A 25,227-nucleotide genomic window follows, 5' to 3' on the forward strand; every position below is an offset into this window, starting at 1 on the left:
CTGATTCTGAGGTAGACATTCCACAGGTCTAATCTACTTTATACTATGCAGGGGTTTGCCAGAGACTCATTTGAGACAATTGATATTTGACTGAGGCCGTCTAATGGGAATTTAAATTATGCATTCTTATATGGTCTCTAAACTCTACTCTTGGGATAAGCCAGAACTCTGGTTTATAATCTCTGCCCTGAAGGAACCTAAATTCTGGGGAGGTGCCTCAGGGACACCCTGAAAGGGGGAGGGGAGGAAAGAAGTATTCTTGCTAAAACAGGGTGTGAAAACCACTGAACAGAGTCTTAGAAAACATTAATCTGACCACATTATCTCAGCTTCCTGGGGAAAAGTATTCACTGAATTAAAAGCTAGTATTTTGGCCTCAGATTTCATAACGCAGCTTAGTAACAGAAACATGAAGGTAAATAGTGTTATAGTGTCTTTGCAAAATTTCCAGTGTAAGATGTCCATCATGTTACCTAATTCCCCCAGTGATAAATGTACCTTTGAATTCACGTCCAGGAAAAAGTTAACTTCCATTGATGAACCTGCACGCTTTCTTTTATGTTAACAACAACAACAAAAAGAACCCCTATATCCCCACATGATTTCTTTTTTGCCTTAGTTGCCTGGAAACGCAGAGATAAATGAGAGCTCAGTTTTGGAAATCACCCATTGCAAGTGTCTACTAACATTTAATTTGTATTGTTTGAATGGATTTGGTCCTGAGGGTCCTTATTTTGCAAAGAGAAGCAAGCCAGCACTTGTGAATTGCCTACCAGGTGCAAGCCTTGTATTTGTTGTATGTCTTATGGGTTATTCCATGGAATGTGTTCAAGAATCCTGCAAAATCGGTGTTGTTGTTCTCACTTTACAGATGTTGCAGCTTAGTTTCAGGGAATTTAAGTAATGTGGCCAAGGCTATATGGTCATTATGGCTATATGGTCATTAAGATGCTTATGAAGTAAGCAATGTATAAGTTCTCAATAACGTACATTTTATATTCAGATTGATATCAGAAATTATTCAAACCTATTTATTTTCCTTTGATTTCAAGACCATAGAGCCTATCTCTCCCTCTCTCTCTCTCTCTCTCACACACACACACACACACACACACACACGCATATACACACATGCACACACACACAACAGCTTCTTTTTTGTTCATTCTTTACTGAATTTTTTAAAAATTAATTTTTATTGGAGTATTGTTGATTTACAATGTTCGCACCATAACTTTCCCTTCCTTATTTTCTTTTTTCCTCCTCTCTTTCTGTTTCTGTATCCATATGTTGGAACTTTCTCTGTTAGCCCTTGGAGGTACAAAGATGAATGATAAACAGACTCCGGTCTCAAGGAGCTTACCGTTTAGTGCAGGGGTTAAAATACGAACTTACCAACAGTTAAAGGTTGAAAGCAATGAGAGATGCAAAATGCTTTGTGAGTTCGGAGTGGGGAGGGAAATTTCAGTGTCCAAACTCACTATGAATTCACAGTTCACTGGACCAAACAAGTATAATACAATGTAAGAACTGTACTGGAAGAGTTTTTTCACTATGTTGTACACACTAGAGGGGGAAGAAATGGACTTTACCTGTTTCACAGCTTGAGGAGGGGCGGTTACAGCAACATGGGCACTTAGGGCAGGGGATGGAGAGGGCCAGGGTTCCAGGACATCTCACAACTATCTAAGCGGGTGGATAGGATGCTGCAGCCAGTGGGGAAAATGTAGTGGTTGGGCAAAAGACCTTCACTGGGAGGAGAGCTGGTCCTGTGAAGTGGAGGGAGCCTCAGGGAGGGACTGGATCTTGGGTAAAGCTGTAATTCCAAGGGGGAGGCCTGGTAAAGCCACAAAGATAACTGGAACCTCAGCCACTGGGCTCAGCCCCAGGAGTGTGGAGCAAGGTAGAATTTCTTAGACACACTGTGCAGCCCATTACTGGGAGGGACAAGGGAGCACTGCAATAATGTGAGCACATGGGCAGTGGCAGTGGTCATGGAGAAGAGAAAGAGGTGTAGATGGTTATCAGTGGCCTCCGTAGTAGTACCTGGGAAGGTGGCCTAAGGCAGAGAGAGAGGAATTATACTGACGCAGAGGTCCTGAGCCTGGTAACTGGGAAATTGGGGCTCACGGGGGTAGGAGGGCTGATGGGAAGTTATTTTGGAAAGATGCTGGGGGCTTGAGCAAGCTTGAAGGTAGAAAGGAGAAAGTGAAGATATAAGATAGACCAAGTCCTCTGGAGCAAAAGCAGAAGTCCAGTGTTGGCCATAGAGAAGCCAAGTGTGAGGGGCAAGGGGGAGAATGGGACAGAGGACCAGTGAACCGGCAGGGACATTCTAGGGTTGACAGAAGGGAGGAGCTGCCTGGGCCCACAGCAACTGCACGTTCAAATCTCTGAAATGTTCTTGGCATACAGATCTGGTGAAGGTCTCCTTGCCCCTGGCTTGGGCCCCTCCAGTATATTCCCTATATTGTAACTTGTCTGAAGAGCAAATCTGATTCTTTAACATTCAATAGGTTTGAATTTCGCAACTCCTCTGTGGTAGGCATAAGTTATGCCTCTGTTTATAAACAACCTGTACACTTTTCTCCACAACTTTCTATTGCCCTCAGGATGAATTTCTAACCTCCTTTATAATGGTGTTTAAGGCCCCTCATGACCTGGCCCCTGCTTACCACCCCAGTCTCATCTCTCCTCTCCTGACCTTGCACTCCACAGTCCAGCCACACTGAACTACTTGGAAGCTTCCAAAAGAACTCAGCCTCTGCCTGGAAGGCCTTTTCCCTTTCCCCTCACTGCCTCCTAGTCTTCCTTGAGGTAGGCACTGAGATAATACCTCCTCCAGAAAGCTTTTTCTGGTTCCCAAGGCTACACTAAGTGCTTCATCTCTGTGCTCTCAGAATACCTTACAGTGGCTTCTATCAGAAACCTTATAACACTACATTATAATCACTTGCTTCTTTCAATTACTTATGAAGAGGGATTGTGTTTGGTCATTACTGGTAAATTATTGATCTTCCATACATGTTTTCTCAAAGAAAAAAATCATGTGGAGTATTGTTGATAAAATTCTTATAACTGACTCTTATCTGCATGATTCCCCAGGATATAGGTCAGTCCAGCCTCTGTCAAAAGTGCTTCTGTCGAATCCCCTTCCACAGTTTTAACCCATGGAGCAGCTGAGAGTGAATTCTCTGAGCTGTTGCCAGGTCCATGGGCAAACGTCTTAAGGGCAGACTTGGTATAGATGAAGGTGGAAGGGCAAGCTCCTGTTTCTACCTTCTGAGGAGGAGAGGGGGCATGTGTTGGGGACCTTAAATCCTCAGAACAGAAGAAAGGATGATGGGTCAATGGTATAATTCCGCTGCTCATTTCTTCAGCAAAAATGTTGTGGGTGCCAACCACAGAGTAGACATGTTAGGGACTGGAGTATAAGGGTGAACAAGATGGACATGATCCCTGCCTTCAAGTGGCTCGCTGCTTCGTTGAGGAAGACACACAAGAACAAAGAGATATGAGGGGTGATAGCTGTTGAAAGAGAGGAAGTAGAGGCAACTAGCAGAGAATACAGAATGGGAGCTTATCCAGATTGGGAGGTCAGGGAAACCTTCTGGAAGAAATTGTTTAGCTGAGACTGAGAAAGCTTAGGGTTAGGTTAGCCAGGCAGAGTAGAGCAGGAGAATGTTCCAGAAAGAAGGAACGGCATGTTTGTAGAGCTGAGGGTGAAAGCGTGGTACTTTTCAGGACTTCTGTTGGAGGGAGCTGGAGGGCATAGTGTATGGGAGTCTGTGGGGCACAGACAGGTGACAGCATAGGGCTAAGGGAAGAAGAAAGCTGGGAATAGAAACCAATCCATCTGGAGGGCTTGGCAGGAGCCAGGTCACACAAAGCCGTGGGAGGAGCTGGATTTCATTATGAGAAAATGAAGATCACTTAAGGGGCTTAGGCAGGTGACAGACATGGTTGAATTCCTGTTTTAGAATGCTCACTCCACTGGCAGGTTGGCAAGATGGCAAGGACTCAGGCCAGTCAGCAAGCACTTGATGCAACAGGGGCAATGTTTTTCCCATGGGTGTGCCCATTCAGACTTCATTCACCTGTGCCAGAGGCTTGCGGGACACAGAGACGGGGCTGCCAGCTCATCAGGTTCTCCCCAACATGCATCCTTTTCCAGGAAAAGTGTCTTCACCCTTGTTGCCAATAACAACTCCAGTGGCTAAATGTCCTCGGCACCCCTTTCCAGGCCTGTCATAAAACGGGTCTCAAAGGAGTTCAGGGAAAAGAGGTGAGTTCAAAATTGGTCTGTAGAGAAAGGGTAAAAGAAGAGAGGGGATAGACAAGGGGAGGGGGTCCTGGACAAAGAACCAGAGACATAAAGTTGAGACGTGAGCCAAAGACAAGAACATGAGGTCCACACGCTCTTGTGTTCACCCACACAGGCGTGTGGGCTACAAGACATAGGGCCAGAACAAGCTCCCTGTTTATGAAGTTCATGTTTCCTAAAGGTGGAGCTGAACTTAAGCTCCTGTGAAAAGCAAACTGGAAAATGCCAGTGATTCAGAGTGGAGGGAATTAGCAGCAGAAAGAAAGGGAAACAGGTCAACCACCCCCATTCTTTCATCCTCAAGGACCTTGAAATTTGATTTTGCAGGATGCACAGGCGTGTAGTCACTGGCCTCCCTTTATTCTGCTCTATTCCATATACTGCTTGGAGAATAAGGTGGCACTTTATTGTTCAGATTCATTGCATAAAATGCAAATATTCATCCAGAGTTCTCTAATTGGCATCCGGAGAGCTGCCTGGGCTCTGCGTGTGTGTGTGTGTGTGTGTGTGTGTGTGTGTGTGTGTGTGTGTAAGTTGGGTCTTCCTTGCTTGCAACACAATGTAAAAGAGTAAGATGATTCACTCACGTTACATCACTCTGATCCTAGAAGTCTAAATATTTGTGTGGTCTTTTGTTTCAAACCTAGAACTTCTTATGGTAAACACCTTCTGAATCTCAAGTCTCTGTGCCTGACTTTAATTAACCATTGATATGAACACTTACTGATTAGCACACTGGCTAAATGGGTTTTTGCTTCCTTTTGATTTCATAAAAAGACCCCCCCCCCTCCACCGAACTGATACCAACTGACATCTGATTAGAAAAGGCAAAACTAATTGGAATGGGTGCAAAGGGGATTGTTTGAGTCACTTACATTAATGCACATTACAGTTAAATATCTGTCATATTTTCCATTAACCCTCTTGCATTTCCCTCTCCAGGATCAAATCTATTTCTTAACCTCATACCCCTCTTTTCCCTAGTTAGAAACTTGGTATTCAACAGGCTAAATTACCCACTAATGCTTTAAATGCACAGCTCTTATGGATGGATGCAAGGCATGGACAAAGACCTTGGAATGAGAGGAATGAGAATAACAGAAGCCATTCCCCTAACTGTGGACTTAAACCCTATGGATTATGATTCCAAGGCTAACATGTTCTTCTTGCTATTGTGTTTATTTCTGTATTGAGGGATACAGGAATTAATTGTTGCTTCACACCAATTCAGTCTATTGTGAACTGAGCTATTGCATACTAGGAAGATAAAATGAAATAGAAGTGAAAGTGGAATATCTAGCAAATAGAGTTCTATTCTATAAAAGGTTAAAGTAACATGTTCAAAGTTGAACTTGAAAACTTAGGGGAAAAGCCCAGATGATTTGGGCTCAGTTACTACATAAAGTGGATTTAAGCAAAGGACAATGTAGTATGCATACCCAATGGGAATCCAATAGTATTATGGACAGATGTCTCCTTCTAATCAAAAGCTCATTGGGGAGAGGAACCATGACTTCCTGATCTTTTGATGGATGCAAGGAGGGTTCTTTGGATCACTTAATCTTTTAGTCTTCAATTCCTGGCACATTGTAAGTGCTCAATAAATTCTCATCATATGAATGAATGAATGCAAAAATTATGGTTTTACCCTATTGTGAACCTCTAACAGTGACCATAAACAGGTTCTAAAATCTTGATGGATGATGTTGAAGAAAAAGGGAGTGAATGTATTTTATCACTTAAAAAAATATAACAAAGACTTTGGATTTTTTGCTTTAAAAACTAAATCACATATCCACTCCCTTGGGTTTTTTCCATTTTTATCATGGATCAGAGGTACCAGGAAGCCCAGCAGCAAATCAGCCTAGCAACAGAAGCAAGAATAAGTCTGCAATATGATGAAAATAGCTCAATTTGAAAACATTCTGATTATTTATAATCTAAAAAAAGTTAAAAAAAAATTATTTTTCCCTTACTACATCACACCTTCATCTTTGTTCTCAGTTGTAGTATCAGTATCCAGAACTCAACAAATAGAGCAAGCACTCAACAAATATTTTTTGCGTGAATGAATACAAGCTATTGCTAGAGTGGAGAATGGATCAGTTCTCAGGTTAGCCTGGAATCTTTAGTTCCCGGCTCCAAGTTGGGCAGACTAGGAGACTAGAGATCTGTGGATTGAGATAAGGCAACTGCATCAGAACTGGCTTAAATTTTCCCTGAGGTAGAAAAAACCTGGGAATGGGGAAAACAGTGAAATTTCAAACAGACATGACAAAAAAGGCTCTGTTAGCACAACCCAGACCACCTGTACCTATTTCCTTAACCTAGGCAGCATAGTAGTTATTAGCACTGGGCCAGTGCTGACTGCAACTCTGAGCAAGTTATTTAACCCCTCTAAGCCTCGGTGTCCTCATCTATTAAAAAAGTGTGGATAATATCTACCATCTGGGTTATTTATATATGGCACAGAGTTGGTATTCATGTTAAAATGAACAAACCAAAGAACACTAACAAGACACAAGCAAAATCCCTCCTGCTAATTTTGCCAGTCAAGAGTCTTCAGTACAAGATGACATGATACTATACACAGAAAATCCTAGAGATGCTACCAGAAAACTCTTAGAGCTAATCAATGAATTTGGTAAAGTAGCAGGATACAACATTAATGGACAGAAATCTCTTGCATTCCTATATACTAACGATGAAAAATCTGAAAGAGAAATTAAGGAAACAATCCCATCTACCACTGCAACAGAAAGAATAAAATACCTAGGAATAAACCTACCTAAGGAGACAAAAGACCTGTATGCAGAAAACTATAAGACACTGAGGAAAGAAATTAAAGATGACACAAACAGATGGAGAGATATACCAAGTTCTTAGATTGGAAGAATCAACATTGTGAAAATGACTATACTACCCAAAGCAATCTACAGATTTAATGCAACCCCTATCAAACTACCAATGGCATTTTTTACAGAACTAGAACAAAAAGTTTTACAATTTGTATGGAAATGTAAAAGACTCTGAATAGGCAAAGCAATCTTGAGAAAGAAAAACGGAGCTGGAGGAATCAGGCTCTTGGAATTCAGACTATACTACAAAGCTATAGTAATCAAGACAGCATGGTACTGTCACAAAAACAGAAATATAGATCAATGGAACAGGATAGAAAGCCCAGAGATAAACCCCCACACATATGGTCACCTTATCTTTGACAAAGGAGGCAAGAATATACAATGGAGAAAAGAGAGCCTCTTCACAAAGTGGTGCTGGGAAAACTGGACAGCTACATGTAAAGGAATGAAATTAGAACACTCCTTAACACCATACACAAAAATAAACTCAAAATGGATTAAAGACCTAAATGTAAGGCCAGACTCTATAAAACTCTTAGAGGAAAACATAGGCAGAACACTCTTTCACATAAATCACAGCAACATCCTTTCTGACCCACCTCGTAAAGAAATGGAAATAAAAACAAAAATAAACAAAGGGGACCAAATGAAACTTAAAAGCTTTTGCACAGCAAAGGAAACCCTAAAGAAGACTGTAAGACAACCCTCAGAAGGGGAGAAAATATTTGCAAATGAAGCAACTGACTAAGGATTAATCTCCAAAATATACAAGTAGCTCATGCAGCTCAATATCCAAAAAACAAACAACCCAATCCAAAAATGGGCAGAAGACCTAAACAGACATTTCCCCAAAGAACATATACAGATTGCCAACAAACACATGAAAGGATGCTCAGCATCATTAATCATTAGAGAAATGCAAATCAAAACCACAATGGGGTATCACTTCACACTGGTCATAATGGCCATCATCAAAAAATCTACAAACAATAAATGCTGGAGAGGGTGTGGAGAAAGGGGAACCCTCTTGCACTGTTGGTGGACATGTAAGTTGATACAGCCACTATGGAGAACAGCATGGAGGTTCCTTAAAAAACTAAAAATAGAATTACCATATGACCCAGCAATCCCACTACTGGGCATATACCCTGAGAAAACCACAATTCAAAAAGAGTCATGTACCAAAATATTCATTGCAGCTCTATTTACAATAGCCCGGAGATGGAAACAACGTAAGTGCCCATCATTGGATGAATGGATAAAGAAGATGTGGCACATATATATAATGGAATATTACTCAGCCATAAAAAGAAATGAAATTGAGCTATTTGTAATGAGGTGGATAGACCTAGAGTCTGTCATACAGAGTGAAGTAAGTCAGAAAGAGAAAGACAAATCCCATATGCTAACACATATATATGGAATTTAAGAAAAATAAAATGTCATGAAGAACCTAGGGATAAGACAGGAATAAAGACACAGACCTGCTAGAGAATGGACTTGAGGATATGGGGGGCAGGGGAGGGTGAGTTGTGACAAAACAAGAGAGAGGCATGGACATATATACTCTACCAAACGTAAGGTAGATAGCTAGTGGGAAGCAGCCACATAGCACAGGGAGATCAGCTCGGTGCTTTGTGACCGCCTGGAGGGGTGGGATAGGGAGGGTGGGAGGGAGGGAGACGCAAGAGGGAAGAGATATGGGAACATATGTATAACTGATTCACTATGAAACTAGAACTAACACACTAGAAACTAACACTAGAAACACTAGAAACTAACTAACACTAGAAACACTAGAAACTAACTAACACTAGAAACACTAGAAACTAACTAGTTTCACTAGAAACTAACACACCATTGTGAAGCAATTGTACCCCAATAAAGATGTTAAAAAAAAAATAAAGAGTCATGTACCACAATGTTCATTGTAGCCCTATTTACAATAGCCAGGACATGGAAGCAACCTAAGTGTCCATGGACAGATGAATGGATAAAGAAGATGTGGCACATATATACAATGGAATATTAGCCATAAGAAGAAATGAAATTGAGTTATTTGTAGTGAGGTGGAAGGACCTGGAGTCTCTCATACAGAGTGAAGTAAGTCAGAAAGAGAAAAATAAATACTATATGCTAACACATATATATATGGAATCTAAAAAAAAATAAAATGGTTCTCATGAACCTAGGGGCAGTACAGGAATAAAGATGCAGACCTAGCGAATGGACTTTAGGACACGGGGAGGGGGACGGGTAAGCTGGGACGAAGTGAAAGAGTAGCACTGACATATATACACTACCAAAGGTAAAACAGATAGCTAGTGGGAAGCAGCTGCATAGCACAGGGAGATCAGCTCGGTGCTTTGTGACCACCTAAAGGGGTGGGATAGGGAGGGTGGGAGGGAGGCACAAGAGGGAGGGGATATGGGGATATACGTATGCATAAGGCTGATTCACTTTGTTATACAGCAGAAACTAACACAACATTGTAAAGCAATTATACTCCAATAAAGATGTTAAAAAATAAAAAGTCTTCAGTATATTTTTTTATGATGGTCATGGAGGGGGTGTGGAGAAAAGGGAACCCTCTTGCACTGTTGGTGGGAATGTAAATTGGTGCAGCCACTATGGAGAACAGTATGGAGGTTCCTTAAAAACCTGAAAATTGGGCTACCATATGATCCAGCAATCCCACTCCTGGCATATATCCAGAGAAAACCATAATTCCAAAAGATACATGCACCCCAATGTTCATTGCAGCACTATTTACAACAGCCAGGACATGGAAGCAACCTAAGTGTCCATCAATAGAGGAATGGATAAAGAAGATGTGGTACATATATACAATGGAATATTATTCAGCCATAAAAAAGAATGAAACAGTGCCATTGCAGGAACATGAATGGACCTAGAGATTGTTATACTGAGTGAAGTAAGTCAGACAGAGGAGGACAAGTATCATATGATATCACTTATATGTGGAATCTAAAAAAAGGGTTCAAATGAACTTATATACAAAACAGAAATAGGGTTACAGATGTAGAAAACAAACTGGTTTTCTAAATGGTTACCAGGGTGTAAGGCAGGGAATGGATAAACTGAAAGATTGGGATTGACATATACACACTACTGTATATACAATGGATAACTAATAAGGACCTACTCCATAGCACAGGAAACTCTAATCAATACTCTGTAATGGCCTATATGGGAAAAGAATCTAGAAGAGAGTGGATATATGTATATGTATAACTGATTTACTTTGTTGTACACCTGAAACTAACATAACATTGTAAATCAACTATACTCCAATAAAAAAAAAGTCTTCAGTATAAATTATATTAACATGTGTGTCTGGAAATTCACTCTGGATCCTGGCCTTAGCACTAGTTTCATGGAGTATTAAAAACAAATTTTTGTTTCTTTTGTAAACTTAAAAGATAAATGATGAAATATCAAAGATAATATGACAATATAAAAAAAAATGCTCCTGGTTTGCCATGAACAGCCCTCAGTATATCTGTATCAGAACTCTTCCCTTTTGCCAGCATAATCCAGCCAAGGTAAGTCATAATGGAAATCACCGAATGGTCGAGGGTCATTTGTAATGACCACCTAGCATCTCCTGGGTCTCTACCCTAACTACACTCTAGATTTTAGGTCACTTACGAAATCATGGGTTTGTTACCATCTTTTAGATTCACCCCTCGGTTCTGAGTATACTGACTGATTTTGTTACCTAGCTGTTTTAGGATTTTGGCTGGGTTCTGTCTTTGGCCGTTCATGCTCCTGACTTCCTCTCACCTGATTCTGCCCCTAAAACCAAACCCTGACACTAGCCTAATTGGCTGACCCTTTAGCCAACCCCTAGCCCCCAGCAAAGGGGTGGTTTGGATGTTATATTGTTGCAGAACTCTGAATTCATAATTATTTTCCTATTAGAAAAGGCACTCCCAGTTGAATGAAGGTTCTATCTCTTCTCTGGCACTTTCTCTAGGCAATTATAAGGATTTAGAAGTTTTGTCAGTATATGACAGCTACAGTGAGTCCTCATTCCTCCACCCTCAGCTAGACCAACTGGGAAACAATCTTCTGAGTGTTCATCTTTAAGGTTAGCTATACACAAGATTAACTTAAAGACGAAGGGAGGAGAACATTGCTTGATTTATGCCAAGGGTTGATATATAGTGCACTGAAGGATAAACTTGGCTAGGTAGAGAGAGTGGGGTGAGGTTCCTAATATACGATTGAGGAGCTTGGCTTTAAACTAAAAAGGAAATGTACAAATTTATGTTTTGGTCATAACAAACTACCCATTCACTGGCTGCCTTCCCTCTCAGAATTTTTAGAGATGGGAGAATTCTAAACCAAATATAGAATCCACTTGAGTTTCATGGCTCTAATGTTACAAAAAAAAAATTCACACTTTTAAGTGTCTGATTATACAGCTTTGAAAAAGACCATTTTCTAGTGCAAGAGGTTAGGGCTTTGGATTGAACTCTCATGAGCCCTGGTCAACCAATAATTCTTTCACACCTTAAAACATGTATTCAGTGACTTGAAGATAAATCAGAACTGCATGCATTACATCCCTCTCCTGCCCTCTCCCATAACCTTCCAATCGGAAAAAGACGAAAATTATAGCCAGGAGGTATTTCCATTTGCCAAGCCCCAAACACTAGCAAGACAGAGTTGCTGAAGACATTTTGTGAAACATCAAATACCATTTGTTCTCTCAGTCTCCAGAGAAGGAATTATTTAAAACTACTCCAGGCATGGAACAATAAAGATGTCTCCAACAATTCGATTATGCTGCATCTATCTCTCGGGTGCCATTCACATCTAGGAGAGCAGAGGCGGGCAGGTACCCAATAAAGGGAGAGGGACATATGAATTCCCCCAATTTCAGTCTCTGCCTGAGCATGCAGCCCTATCTGGGTTCAGAGTTCTGAAAGGTGAAGAGAAGGCCATCTTTGCACAGTCTACTGGGTAAATTCTAAACAACTGATCAACAAATTCAATCTATCATTTTGTAGCAGAGAACCAAGATTTCCACCATTCCCAAGGCTAGACTGTCCCAATTAACATATCCCACTAGTAAATCTTGCTGTGTTTGACATAAAGTGAGTATGACAAGCAGAAAAAAAATTCGTGACTACTGTTTTCGTTCAGGATGCTTTAGTTGATAAACTTAAGAATTGCTTAATTTCCTTCCCTCTTATGGCTTTGGTCATGAGTATCAGTGATTTGGCTAATCTGAGATGAGAACACAGATTTGTACTGTCTACTATGAATGGCAGAGTTAAAACTACTCTCTCTGAGTTTAGAATACTTAGCAATATACCGGATGAGACAATAAAAATGGAAGAACCTAGAAATATGTACACCCAAATGAAAATTACTTCTCAAAATTATCATCTTGGGAAGCAACTCATTTACGTTCTTTATTGCCTTCAGGGAAAGTTCGCAAACCAAACTTGAAATGCAGTTCTATCCCATCATAGTTATTCTTTGTTTTTTTGACCCAAAGCAGCATTACTCTGCTTGACTGTTTTCAAAAATAACCCCAACAAGATGAACATTACTGCGTTGATAACAATCCACTCAATGTGCTAAAAGCTCTGAAGACAATCCCTAGAGAAAAACTCTGCAACTGTATTGAACAATAGCACCATTATTAGAATGCGTCCAACCCCTTCAAAGGTGAATGCTTTCAAGAGGGTAACACTTATTTGACTACAAAGCTCTGATACACTTGCTCACAACTCAGACACAGAACACTTCAGAGTCATACTTCATGGAATTGTTGAGCCGGAATTGACAATATAGTTCAATTGACAAGGTTGGGATAAGGCTTTGATTGAGTAGCCATTGCCTGTCTGTATAGAAGAGGCCTTTAGCTGGACATGTCACCACCATTTCTATCACTTTTTGAGGGCCTTCTTGAAAAGATGAAAATTATCTTGGCATCATAAGTGTCATACACACTGGGAAAAGTAAAAAAAATATCTAAGGCACTGGAAGATGTTTGTGGATTTGGTCATTAGCACCCACTGGTGTGCTTGGGTCCTGGAAGCTGGCATGGGGACTAAGGGGTCAGAAGTATGGTGGACAGTTGTTGATATGAGCAACAGAGGCGGAAACAAGACAGAGGATGTTGGAGGTGGCAGGAAGGCTCCCAAAGAAGGGCTGATGGGGTACCAAAGAGCTATATTTCCTATTGTAAATTGCTTATTTTGGTTAAGCTTCATAATACTCACTCTCAGGAAGGTCAAGTGACACACAGATATTTTTTGATTCTTTTCTTTAACAGCTCTGAAGGTGATTAGAGATTTGAGACTTTCTCTATCCTCCCAAAACTTAATTTACTATGTAGATTATGTAAATATGGCTCGATATTATAAGAAATATTTCTTTTGAGAATTTCACAATGATCTACAAATGGCCATTCATTTCCCAGCAAATCCTTCTTGTGAGCAGTATAGCCTCAAGTCTGAAAGTACAACCTTCAAAGGAGACCATCAGAATCCTGGCTCTGCTACTTATTATCTGTGTAACTTTGGAAAAGTCATTTTAACTTCTCTGTGCCTCATTTGCCTCACCTATAAAATGAGAATAATGGTAATTAGTTTATATGGGTAAAATGAGATACCACAATCAAGGGGGGAAGAGGTCATGCCAGTTACAGAGTAAATACTCAATAAATGCTAACTTCTACTAATATCTCATTATTTATGGTCATTTTTATGGTCAGAAGTCCGGGCCCAGGAAAGGTAAATCGCTACCCACTCACCATATTGCTGGACAGAATTAAAGATTGTTCTCTTTTATTCCTCTAGTACTGCTTATGAAAAAATTTGAGACTCACTCCAATGGGCTTCCTACATAAAAGTAATGCATGTTGAAAAATATTCTGATATCATGTATGGTCCTTTCCATGATAATCACAATAATAGCCAACTTTATTCTAGACCCCCGCCTGAGAGATACATCACTTACTCTCCCAAAATCCTATCACCCTCATTTACAGGTGAGGAAACTGAGGCTTAGAGAGGCTCACTGATTCGCTGGAGGTCACACAGCTAGAATGTCAGAGTTAGAATTTAAACCCAGATTCACCCACAGCAAAGTGGCTACACAGAATATTAGAAAGTAGTTCCACAATACTGTTTGCTTTTAAACGATCCCCAAATTACCCATGCTAAAAATGGAACTTTGTAATATACACATGACTCTACTCCAAGTCCATTCTTCATAATCTACGATTTAGAAAAACACACTTCGTAAGTGGTTAAGAGCCGAAAGTTTACTTGGGACACAGCTCTTGAATCCTAGTTGAGTCTAGTTTTCTCCTGGCATATATCTAAGGCAAAGGTTAGCTTGGCCACAGTCTGTGGTGCTGGTGGCATTCTTTTCTGGGCAGTGGCCATACAAACTACTCTAGGAATGTGATTGGAACCAGGCTCTGTGCCGTCATACTGTCCTGACACATTGTTTTGACAGGTAACGTGCTGTCTTTGTGCTTGGACGCTAACGCAGATCTGTCAAGTTACATGCACAAAGCAACATTCAGCCTTCCTGCCTGCCTTCCCTCACTTATTCCAGGAAGAATTTTTCCTTGCAAGTTCCCTGGGGATCGGCACTGATCCACCAGTGTGTGTTCTGGAGACACAGGGCTATCTCTTCACATGATTCCTGTTTGGGGCAGAATAAAACCTCTGCTTTATGTTAACCACAGGATATAAGGTAACCACAGATTTTTTTCTGTTGGTAGTCATGACAATTTCATGCTTTAACACTTAATTCACACATTACCTTCTCCGGCAGCCTTTCCTGATTTCCCCTTGCTCAGTAGATACCCAAGCTTTGTGCTCCATGTCCTTATCCTTTCCATTCAGTATTCAAATGATAGTTTTTAAAGCCTGTCGACCTCTCCAGACTGTACTTGCAGACAGAGAACATGTCTTATTTAAGGTGGATACTCAACCTTCACGCACCGGCATGGAATCACAGCAGGATCCATTATGATGGGTTGGGCGTTTAGACGTTTCAGTTGGTTGGTGTGGGTGGAGGTTTGTCATTAAACACTCTTAAGATCATGTCTGGCCTTATTTCAATACTCAGCACAATCACAACATCATGCATGCGGTAGGTACTTGGGGCATGCATGCCGACTTAATGACTGATTTATTGACTGAACAAATTAACTGACAACTGGACTTGTCACTAAAGGCATGGATTCTAAGGCAACACTCTTAATAAGCAAGAGCCTTTGATCACAACAGACCCCAATGACAGTGATGCTCTACAAGGAAGATGCTCTTGCCTCCAGATGCCTCAAGTGAACCTTCATGAGGTCTTCAGAGGCATCTGTCAGCACCATGGCTGTCTTTGTGGTCCTGATTCTGTCCCAGTGCAAACATAATGGTAACCAAAGCAACAGGACCAAGCTGAATGGTGTCTGGGTACTCTGCGTTGGGAGGAGCACAGCCCTTACCTGTCTGTGTTGTGGCGAGACTTGGTACCCCAGTCCTGTGATGGGCTGACTCTGCATCTTCTGCAGCAGGATCTTTTGCTGAAGTGGTAACGGCGACCTCAGCAAAGGCTGGCTCGAGAGGGGTTGGGTGGGCTGAGCTGCTGGCTGCTGCTGCGGCTGCTGCGGCTGCGGCTGCGGCTGCGGCTGTGCCTGCGGCTGCGGCGGCGGCTGCGGCTGCTGTTGCTGCTGCTGCTGCGGCTGAGCTGAAATCGCGCTCTGCTGCGGCTGTGGCTGCGGCTGGGTATAATGCAGGAGAGGAGGCTTGCTCTGGGGAGGCAAAACGGAAGGCATCTGCTGGTTGGCTTGATCTGAGTTAAAATGAAACAAAGGCTTGGTGCTGCCATGTCGGGGCTCCATGGCTGTGTGTGGGTTGTTCATAAAACTCCGACTAAGATCCTGAGGCTTCTGCTGCAGGAGCACGTCCAGAGGCCCTCCCTGGGCCGAGGGGCTGGCCTTGTACATGTAGTTCGCCATGACCTTCGACTGGCTGCCACCGCCCACGACCCCCGGCATGGGGGAGCTCTGGGGGCTGAATGGCTGCTGGCCAAAAGAGGGGCTGGGGATTTTCTCCTGCCCAAATGGACCCGGGGAGGGCCCCGCCGAAGAGGGCAAGCCTGGCCAGCTGGTCGGCTGGTGCTGCTGCATCCGGACGTGCTGCTGACGATTAGCGGCGATCTGTTTGAGCTGCTGGGCGTGGGATACTTCCTGCCAGCTCGGCAGGGCCCGGCTTGCTCCTGAGGCCGTCTGGGGCTGAGCCTGGCTCTGAGGGACCGAAGGGATCGGGGAGGAAGCGGAGAGGGCCGAGGTGGCCATGGAGAACGCAGGGCCGGCGGATGAGGGCCTCAGCTGAGGAGAGCCCGAGGGGCCCTGGGTCAGGCCGGGTGAGTATTCACTTTTGATCACCGTCTTCTCCATGGGCAAGGACGGCCGGGGAGTGCTCCTCTGGCTTTGCTGACCCAAGTCGATGTTAAACGGGTCATCCTGCTTTATGGTGGCGTTGATCATGTTCTCAAGCTCAAGGTCACTCATGGGAGGCACAGATATATTGGTCAGTTCATTGAACAGTTCCTGCAGCTCGGGATCCATCAGCTGCTCTCCGGGGTCATCTCCGTACCTGTTAGAAAAAATATTCTCCTGGGTCACTTGACCGTCCACGTGCTTGCTGCAAGAGAGAGTCTCTCCCGGTTCCTTCTTCACTTCCTTTAAGCCCATGTTGAACATACCACTTCCAGGAGAATGTGTATGCGCTGGCAGCGTGGCAGTCTTTCTCAGGGGTGCTTGGCTCATGGGCAAGGTCCCTGACATCATATGACTTTGTCCATTATTTACTTGGAGGCCCCCTTGTCCTGCAGTGAGGTTTTCCCCAACACGGATTCTTTTGATATCAAGGAATGAGTTGTCGACAAAGCCATTAGGCCTCTTGCTGTTGGCAGGGGACAGGTTAACTATCTGTTTTCTTTTCAAGGAACCCTGGAGCTGAAAGACAGAGGGGGAATAAGAAAACAAAACATGAGATATTTTTCAAGATGTGTTTAGTCAAAAGAGACAGAATATTTGAATGTTTTTTTCCATTTACACATAGGAGGAGGCACAAATGAAGCCCAGTTTGGAATATAATGAAACTTACAGTAGCACAAACAGAGCAAAATGTTTCTGGAGGAGCAGGTCAGTGAGGGGTGACAGGTCATAGAGGTTCCCATGATTGGTACGTTGGCCGATGGATGAAGAATCCTTCACATGTCATGGGGAGTTATTGATAATGCTTATGATTAATCACCAAAGTGGTGCTGTTTTCTGGAACAGGCCAAACTATTCCACATGCACGCACACATAACCCACACGGCCACAGGCCACTGGACTGAATACAATTTGGACCAAGATGGGAAACACTGTAGAGTCTAAAGGTGGGACCCAATTTCCAGTTTCTTTTTCACAGATTCAACCCATCATCACTCTTATCCTCTAAGTAAGTAATCAGAATAGTTGTCGTGTCGAAGGAGGTAGTCTCTCTGTTGTTTAACTATTTTTCTTCCTATGATTCTGCAGCTTTGCATTTGAGCCCCTGTAGCAATACTGGGTGGCTGCGCAGAAGGTATGAGGTCATCATTTATCAAATGAGCCACTCTAAGCACAGATTTTCCGGGGGATTCATTTTTTATCTGGCCCGTCTCGAAATCTCTTAGCCAAAACCAAGGTGTAGAGAGGGAGTACCGCATAGTGGTTAAGAACTCAGGCTCTGGAACTGGCTAAGCGGCGCTCAAATTCCAATCTGTCACTGAGTGCTAAGTGATCCTGGCTCTGGACTTATCTGAGCCTCAATTTCCTTACCTGGAAAATGGGGACGACAGCACTTAACTCATAGGAAGACATGAGACATGTAAACGTTTAGCACAGGGCTTACTGAAGTAAGAACTCAATAAGGTTTAGTTTATAAAAAAATATGGCTTACTACCTTCTCAAAGAGGAGCATCTCTCTAAACAGCAACAGTAACAACAAAATATTAAAGTACTTCAATCACTCACTCAGTGATAAGACTGTATTCTATTAACTTCAGACATTATATAGAGAGATTTAAGGACCATACAGTCACACCAGTAAATTAATAAGAAACATAAAACATGCACCATTGATCTTGAGATCCTTGTTGCTTTGCCTCTAAAGTGAGAGGCTATATCTAGCAAAGGGTGGCTTTCCCAGTGCAGCTGACCCACTTCAATTATTTAATGTTCGCTCAAGATAATTGCAAATTACTGAGGCAGAAGGACACTTCCCAGATATAAAATTCTATCACTTCTCCTGTCCTCCCTTTTCTCTTACCATCACTCCCCCACCCTCCTGAAGATTTCTAGGTAACCTAATTAGAAAATGAAATTAACGTAACTGAGCACCTATTATATGCCAAGTACTTTAAATATGGTTATTTTATTTTCCTTAGTCTTTACAACAAAGACTTTACAACAAAGACAAAGTCTTTACAATATCCATTAGATATGTGTTATTTTATAGATAAGGAAACCAAGGCTCAGGGAGGCTAAATAACTTGCCCAGTATAAGTGGTAGACCTGGGCTTTAACTCAAGGTCTGCATAGTTCTAAAGCCTGTGTCACTTCCACTATATGATGCTGGAGTCACCTTGTTCAGGGCTAGGGTCTGCCTTGCACGAAGAGGGAGGGGGTAGTGAGCACAGAGATATCCTGGATCTCTCATCACATGATGAGGAATCAGGGAATGGCGGGGATGCAATCTAGGGCTGAATGTGAACGGTATGTTTCTTGTCATGTAGTTCCTCGATACCTGTTTCAGTAATCCATTACCTGTGGGTTTGCCCCCTCACAAGTGTGTATAGTTATGGTCGATGTACCATGCTGGTGTAACCAATGTTTACCTTTTACCATTGCTAATGGGCAATCAGAAAAAGGAACCTGACCCAAGCTGGGCCAATCATTCCTTCCATGAGAATTCTGAAATCGGAGAAAGTGAGACCAGGCTCTCTTTGGGTAGCTGCACAGTCATTTATAAAACTTGTGAAGTGTTGTTCCACTAAGCCAACCACAGCCATAGAGGAAGTAAGTCTGTGGAAAGAGAGGGAATGATGCAGAGAGGAAGGACACAAATTTTGATAGCATTTGAGGGCCTGATTTCAATCTTAGGCCAGCTCTGCCTCTCTCGTTGTTTTCCTTGATACACTATGGAATCTTTACAATAAAGTCTCCTTGTTGCTTAAGCTAATGTGAGTTGAGCTTCTGTTACTTTCAACCGAGAGCCCTAACTAAATCCCATGAGATTTAACATTTGGTGATGAGCAGTTTGCAGCAAGGGGTAGGGTACCCTTTGTACCTGGCTGTGAAGCTTTTGTTCCCCTCATCTTTGCTGTCTCTCCACGTTTCCCTGACTCCTAATCTTGTCTATTCACTGATATAGGCCAACATCATCACAGAACACTGTCAGCCATCACTGCATTTGGCACAAACTGAAAGTGGTTACCATCTGTCCACAGGCGGTCAGGAAGAGCACAGACCAAAGAGGGTCAGCCGTGTTACCTTAAGAGAGGCCACGCTGATTTATTTCAGCATGTTACATTTTGAAGGTTTTTTCCACAACTGGTAAAGAAAAAACAAAGGAAAACATTCTTTTTCCAGGTTTGGGTTATTGCCTTTGATTTATTTTCCACTGCTTTGAAAAAACCTGTTCTGCCAGATTCTCTACTGCTCAGGCCACTCCCTGGGCAGTTCAGTACATACTCTGGGAAGCAGCTCCAGGACTTTCTCTAAGCCACCAGGGTTGGAGATGGAGTAATAGAATTAGCGGTGGTGGTAGTAGTAGTAGTAGTAGTAGTAATAATAATAGTAGTAACAACAACAACAAAGTCATTTATTGAGGGCTTGGGTGCTAGCCATCGTGCTAAGCTTTTTGTCTGGATAGTCGCATCTAATTCTCACAGAACAACTCTAAGAATCCTCGCAACAACGACTCTATAAGGTTGATACTATTTCTACCTTCTCCCCTCCCTTTTAGCGATGAGAAAATTGAGGTTGGGAGACTGAGGAACTCTTCAAGGTCACACAAACACTAAGCAATAGAGCCCGGCACCAAACCAAGGATTCCCACTGCTGAGCCTGTGCTGGGGAGTAAATGGTACCCCAGGCCCTGACAGAGATAAATAACTGGTGCCCACACGCAGGTATTGAGGAAGCTGGCCCAGGATCTAGTCCTGATTTTGGCATTACTTGCTTTGCTATTTCAGGAAGTTATTTCTCTTCTGTGGACCACAGTTCCCTCCTTTATAAATAGGATTATCTCTGAGAACACTTTCCTGCCTGAACCCAGAAAATAATAGACAATGAGGGAGTGAGAATTGTTTTATAGGCATATGTATCATGGTGTAAAGTCATCACCAAGCATAGCTGGATGGATGACTTAAGGTGGGAAACAGAAGTCCTTCTCAGTGACACATGGAAGACATCCCCATGGTTACAGAGATTCCATTAGGACTTCGTCAGGCATGATATTTACCAAGAGAATTTTGGGGATAGTCTATGTCCTGCCTTGTAGAAGCTTCTAATCAAAGTTATGTCACCAAGGCCCAATGAATGCACAAAAGTAGAGGCACAATACAATCTCAGTGATTCTCAAAGTTCAATCTTTGCTCTGAAGTATTTTCTTTGCTGGACTAAAATGTCTCCATCGGATATATGGCTTTGAATTGTGGTATAGAGTCTCAAAAATTTCTGTGACAAAATGGAAATACTGTATTCTAGAAGGAGAGAGAGAACACAGAGAGTCATATCATGAATACCTCAGTGAGAAATAGTTTATCAGAAAATTCAATGCCACCTTACCAGGCCAGGAATCGTCCTAAGGGAATGAGACTCAGTCAGAGGAATGAAGACATGGGTTTACATCAAGAAAGATGGCAGCTGGTTTAGGAAAGTTGGGAGCTCCACAGTGTAGACCTTCCAGGTGGCTGGGGAAGACGGGATGGGGGCAGGTAGAAGTATAAGGGCAGGGTATACCCTGAAAGCCAGAGGGGACAAACAGTTTCCAGAAAGCAGTTAGTTAATAACATTGAAAGGGTAGAGGAAAGAATCTCCAGAACAAATCTCTCACCAGGGCTGACTTATCCATTAGGCTGGGTAGGCACAGTGCCCAGGGCCTACAGTAGTCTTAGGGGCCCATGAAAATATAATTTAATTTAGTATGGAAGAAAAATCGAACTTTTAGGTTGAGGAAATGTTTTAATATATATAGTAATATATTTATCTTGATGTCAACACAGTCATAAAATATAATTTTAAAAGTTTTTATAAGGAAGAAGGGGCCCTCAAAAGCAAGAGGTCCCCCAAAGGCTCTCACTTCAGAACTACTATGTATTGAATACTTAATTTAAGACAGGTGCTCTTAAAGCAAGAGTTGTGTAGAGTCCCATTTAATCTTCTCACAGCTCTCTGAACATGTATCCTGATCTTCATTTTCACGTGAAGAAATTGCAGCTTCTGACTTTAAGATTGCATAGTGCATGATAGGGAAGCAGGCTGGCAACCCGAGTCTGGTTCCAAAGGCCTCCTTCTGAATCACTTACTACACTGCTTGCTTTCCTTTGGCCTTCAATTTGCCACGTGCCAACACTGTTCTCAACACAGTGGACACAGAGAGCCAAGGTAGAAGAATAACAGAATGAAGACGTATGGCATGCACAGGGCAAGGGTAAGGGCATTCAGGACTCATAGAGATGGATGGCAGGAGAGGATGGTGACATCATTGGTTGGAGGTTGATGGTGAAAGCTCAGGACATCACTCTCGAGGCTCCAACAGAAGAAAAGGAAGAGACAAAGGGTCACTTGGTCATTCAAAAAGATTTATTGAGCATCCAGAGAGGGTTCTGTGCAATGATCCCTGGCATGAGAGAAATGCAGATGACTAAGCTCATGGCAGCATGTAAAGGCTTCAAATGAGTGCTACGTTTCTATATTTATACTTTTTCTAGATGGACTGAGAGGCACATTTTGTTTTGTACAATAAACCTGCTCCCCAAAATTATTATGTTTAATTTGTGAGATTACGCATACAATATCACCCTTTCACTAGCCATCCAAGAAAAGGGCTTCTTTTGGGAAGGATTTCAACACAGCAAGTCTCGTCTGGCTTGCATATGACACAGGAATCAGTGTATTTCCCTTCGCTGAGACCCAGCAGACTGTTTCCTTTTACTCTCATCCTTGTTCTGACTCTTCTCCTTGAACACCTCCGTGCTATTTGAGGCCTGCGGTCTCTACTGGGGGAAGGGGTAGGCCTGCTCAGGGCAGGGCCCAGACACAGTGGCCTGCCCGCCCCAAGGGCTGCAAATGGAGGTGCCGAGAAGCATATGGACAAGGAAAATCCAATACACAGTGGCATCAGGGCTGCAGTCCCCTGGTAAACTCTCCTTTTTCAACAGCTGTGCTTTACTCTTCCAAAGGACTAGAAATACAAACTTCCTGGAGGGATTTAAGAACGCCATTATTGCACAATCCTCTGGTTTCTGTTTCTTTCCCTGCCCCCATCCCTTTCCACAAATAAATGCATTCTTTGTCTCCTGTGCTGCCCTAGAAACAGGGAATATGCCACACAAAGGTAACAATTCAGTCCATAGGTCACATTTTTTTTCCTCAAGAAGATTTCTGTCTTTCTCAAAAAGAAATAAACACGAGAACCAAATTTACCACTGCTTAGATACTTAAGGGAATATCTTGGTCCCATCCTCTGTAAGCTTTCCTCAGGCCATTTTACTCATGGCTGATTAGAGATAGGGTTCAGAATAGGTAATATGAGAAAGAGATCAACTCCCCCAATAATTTATGACTCGATTTGATTCTTGAAGTAAAAATGTTTGGGATCCTGAAAGAGCAAATTCCAGCTCATCACAGTACTTGAAAGTAAGAGTGATTCTTCCCTGGCTCTCCTGCCCCCAAACAAACTAGGTGGAGTTATAAGGCTTTTGCTGAAGACATCAAAAAGCTCCTACTTCTTATTTAGCCCTTGTAGAGTTCAGAGCTTCTCCATAGTGCTTCCCTGTATTGCGAGGTATTGTTTTATGTCCATATAGTAATTAGATTTGCCCAGCTAGATTTTAAGGTCTTTGAGCTTGGGCACTGTGTCTTATACTTGACTGGCTCCTTTTAGTACTAACCACAATGCTGGGTACATTACAGGTGTTCAAATAGTAGCTTGTTGGATGATCTCAGTACTTGAGAAGCTGGACCCTTCTAACAACCGAGCAGTAAAGCAATGGTAAGAAGAAGGTTGTGGTAAATATCTTCATATCCCATTCACAAGCAGTTTAATGGTTCCACTAGAGTTTTGCTTGAGTGATCACTTTCTTCTGAATCCTGAAGTCAAGGAATGAGAAGCTCTGAGAACTGAAACAACGTTGTCATCCATGTAAACCAAACGTGAAGGTGTGTGTGAAGCTTTGTGATGGATTCCAGGTGGTGCTGAGCTTCCTGGGGTGCAATTCTAAGCCCCACCTTGACTCAATGTCCCATGTAAATGATACTTCCTGTATAATTTTTAGGAACTTCCATTTTTATTCCTTCAGAATAAAGTGTGATTTTTAATTTTATTTAATTTTATTATTTTTTTGGTGGAAGGTGTTGGGGAAGGCATGTTAGATCTATCTGGAAACTTTGTCCCATAACTTTGTTCCATAAGGTCTGGACTCTGAGAAATGTGACCACTTAAGTCAATAAAATAGCTATGTTTTTAATGAAACCAAAGATAAAGTTTTATATAGAATCCAGAGCGCTGCAAATTCAGGATCTTTGTAGAGAAAACAAGTCAACACACTGTCCTTCTAAAGACACTACATGCCAAAGAGTCCCACATTCAGAACTTCTTTAGTGCCTCTCTGCCCCCTTCTTATTGTTCATGGCTGCTTGTAGAAGAGTAACCAGAAGAGATGGACATTGCCTCAGAAACACACTCATCATTGCAGGGCAGAGTGAGGACGTCTCATTACAGCATTTTCTCAGTTTGCACACTTCTAGCCCTTCCCCTTGGAGAATGTTCCAAGTTTATCATCAACTCACAAAACATTCACTGAGGGAAGAGGGATGAGAACCCATTCAACACTGTCTCAGAGCGGTAGTTATACATACATATATATAGATTCTTTTTCAGAGTCTTTTCCATTACAGGTTATTACAAGGTATTGAATATAGTTCCCTGTGCTATACAGTAGGTCCTTGTTGTTTATGTATTTTACATATAGTAGTGTATATCTGTTAATCCCAGACTCCTAATTTATCCCTCCCCGCTTCCCCTTTGGTAACCATGCGTTTGTTTTCTACGTCTGTGAGTCTATTTCTGTTTTGTAAATAAGTTCCTTTTTATCATTTTTTTAGATTCCACATATAAGTACTATCATATATTTTACACATCCTGTTTTATCAAGATGAACGGGAGGCTGCGGGATCTCAAAGGAACATGGAATTGAGCTGCTAGTAAACCTGGGATGTGAATGCTACTTCCCTCCTCTTCACTGAGCTTGAACCAGTCACTGTCCTCCCTGTAGGATGGGGTTTTAGGGGGGTTGGAAACCATGTAAGTAAAGCACCAGCAGCATTCCCAGCTCAGGGCAGCGCTCCATCACTGGTGGCTCTTTTTCAGTAGAAGAGGCAGAACTTGAGTCTGAGCCTGTGTGAGGCTTCCTGCTGTCCTGACTGTTACATGCCAGCATGTGCTAGACAAAGGCAAACTGAAGACAACAAAATGAGCCTTTCCTCATCTGTAAAATGGCATCTGTTTACTCCTTCATTCAACAGATATTTATTTAGCACCAAGTATATATTCTGTGAGGCTGTCGATGTCTTAGCGTTGTTGTGAGGACCAAGTAGCTAGAGCACATAAAGAGCCTGCAAAATTTGGTCTTAGAACATAGTGCTCAATAAATGTGAGACTTGATAAAAACAAACAAAAAGGAGTGTACCAGTCTGTCTGGAAATAAAACGAAAAGGAACAGTGCAAT

General features: G+C 42.3%; 1 protein-coding gene across 1 annotated transcript in view; it reads right to left on the minus strand.

Annotated features, from left to right (window-relative positions):
- The window catches only part of MAML2 (mastermind like transcriptional coactivator 2), a 362,152-nt gene that overhangs the window by 104,688 nt on the left and 232,237 nt on the right, over positions 1-25,227 (minus strand). The window contains exon 2 of the mRNA XM_060160261.1: positions 15,686-17,200. Within this exon, the coding sequence (XP_060016244.1) occupies positions 15,686-17,200 (1,515 nt within the window). The remainder of the gene's footprint in view (positions 1-15,685; positions 17,201-25,227) is intronic.

The sequence above is a fragment of the Lagenorhynchus albirostris genome, chromosome 9, assembly GCF_949774975.1.
Source record: "Lagenorhynchus albirostris chromosome 9, mLagAlb1.1, whole genome shotgun sequence".
NCBI classification, from domain to species: domain Eukaryota; kingdom Metazoa; phylum Chordata; class Mammalia; order Artiodactyla; family Delphinidae; genus Lagenorhynchus; species Lagenorhynchus albirostris.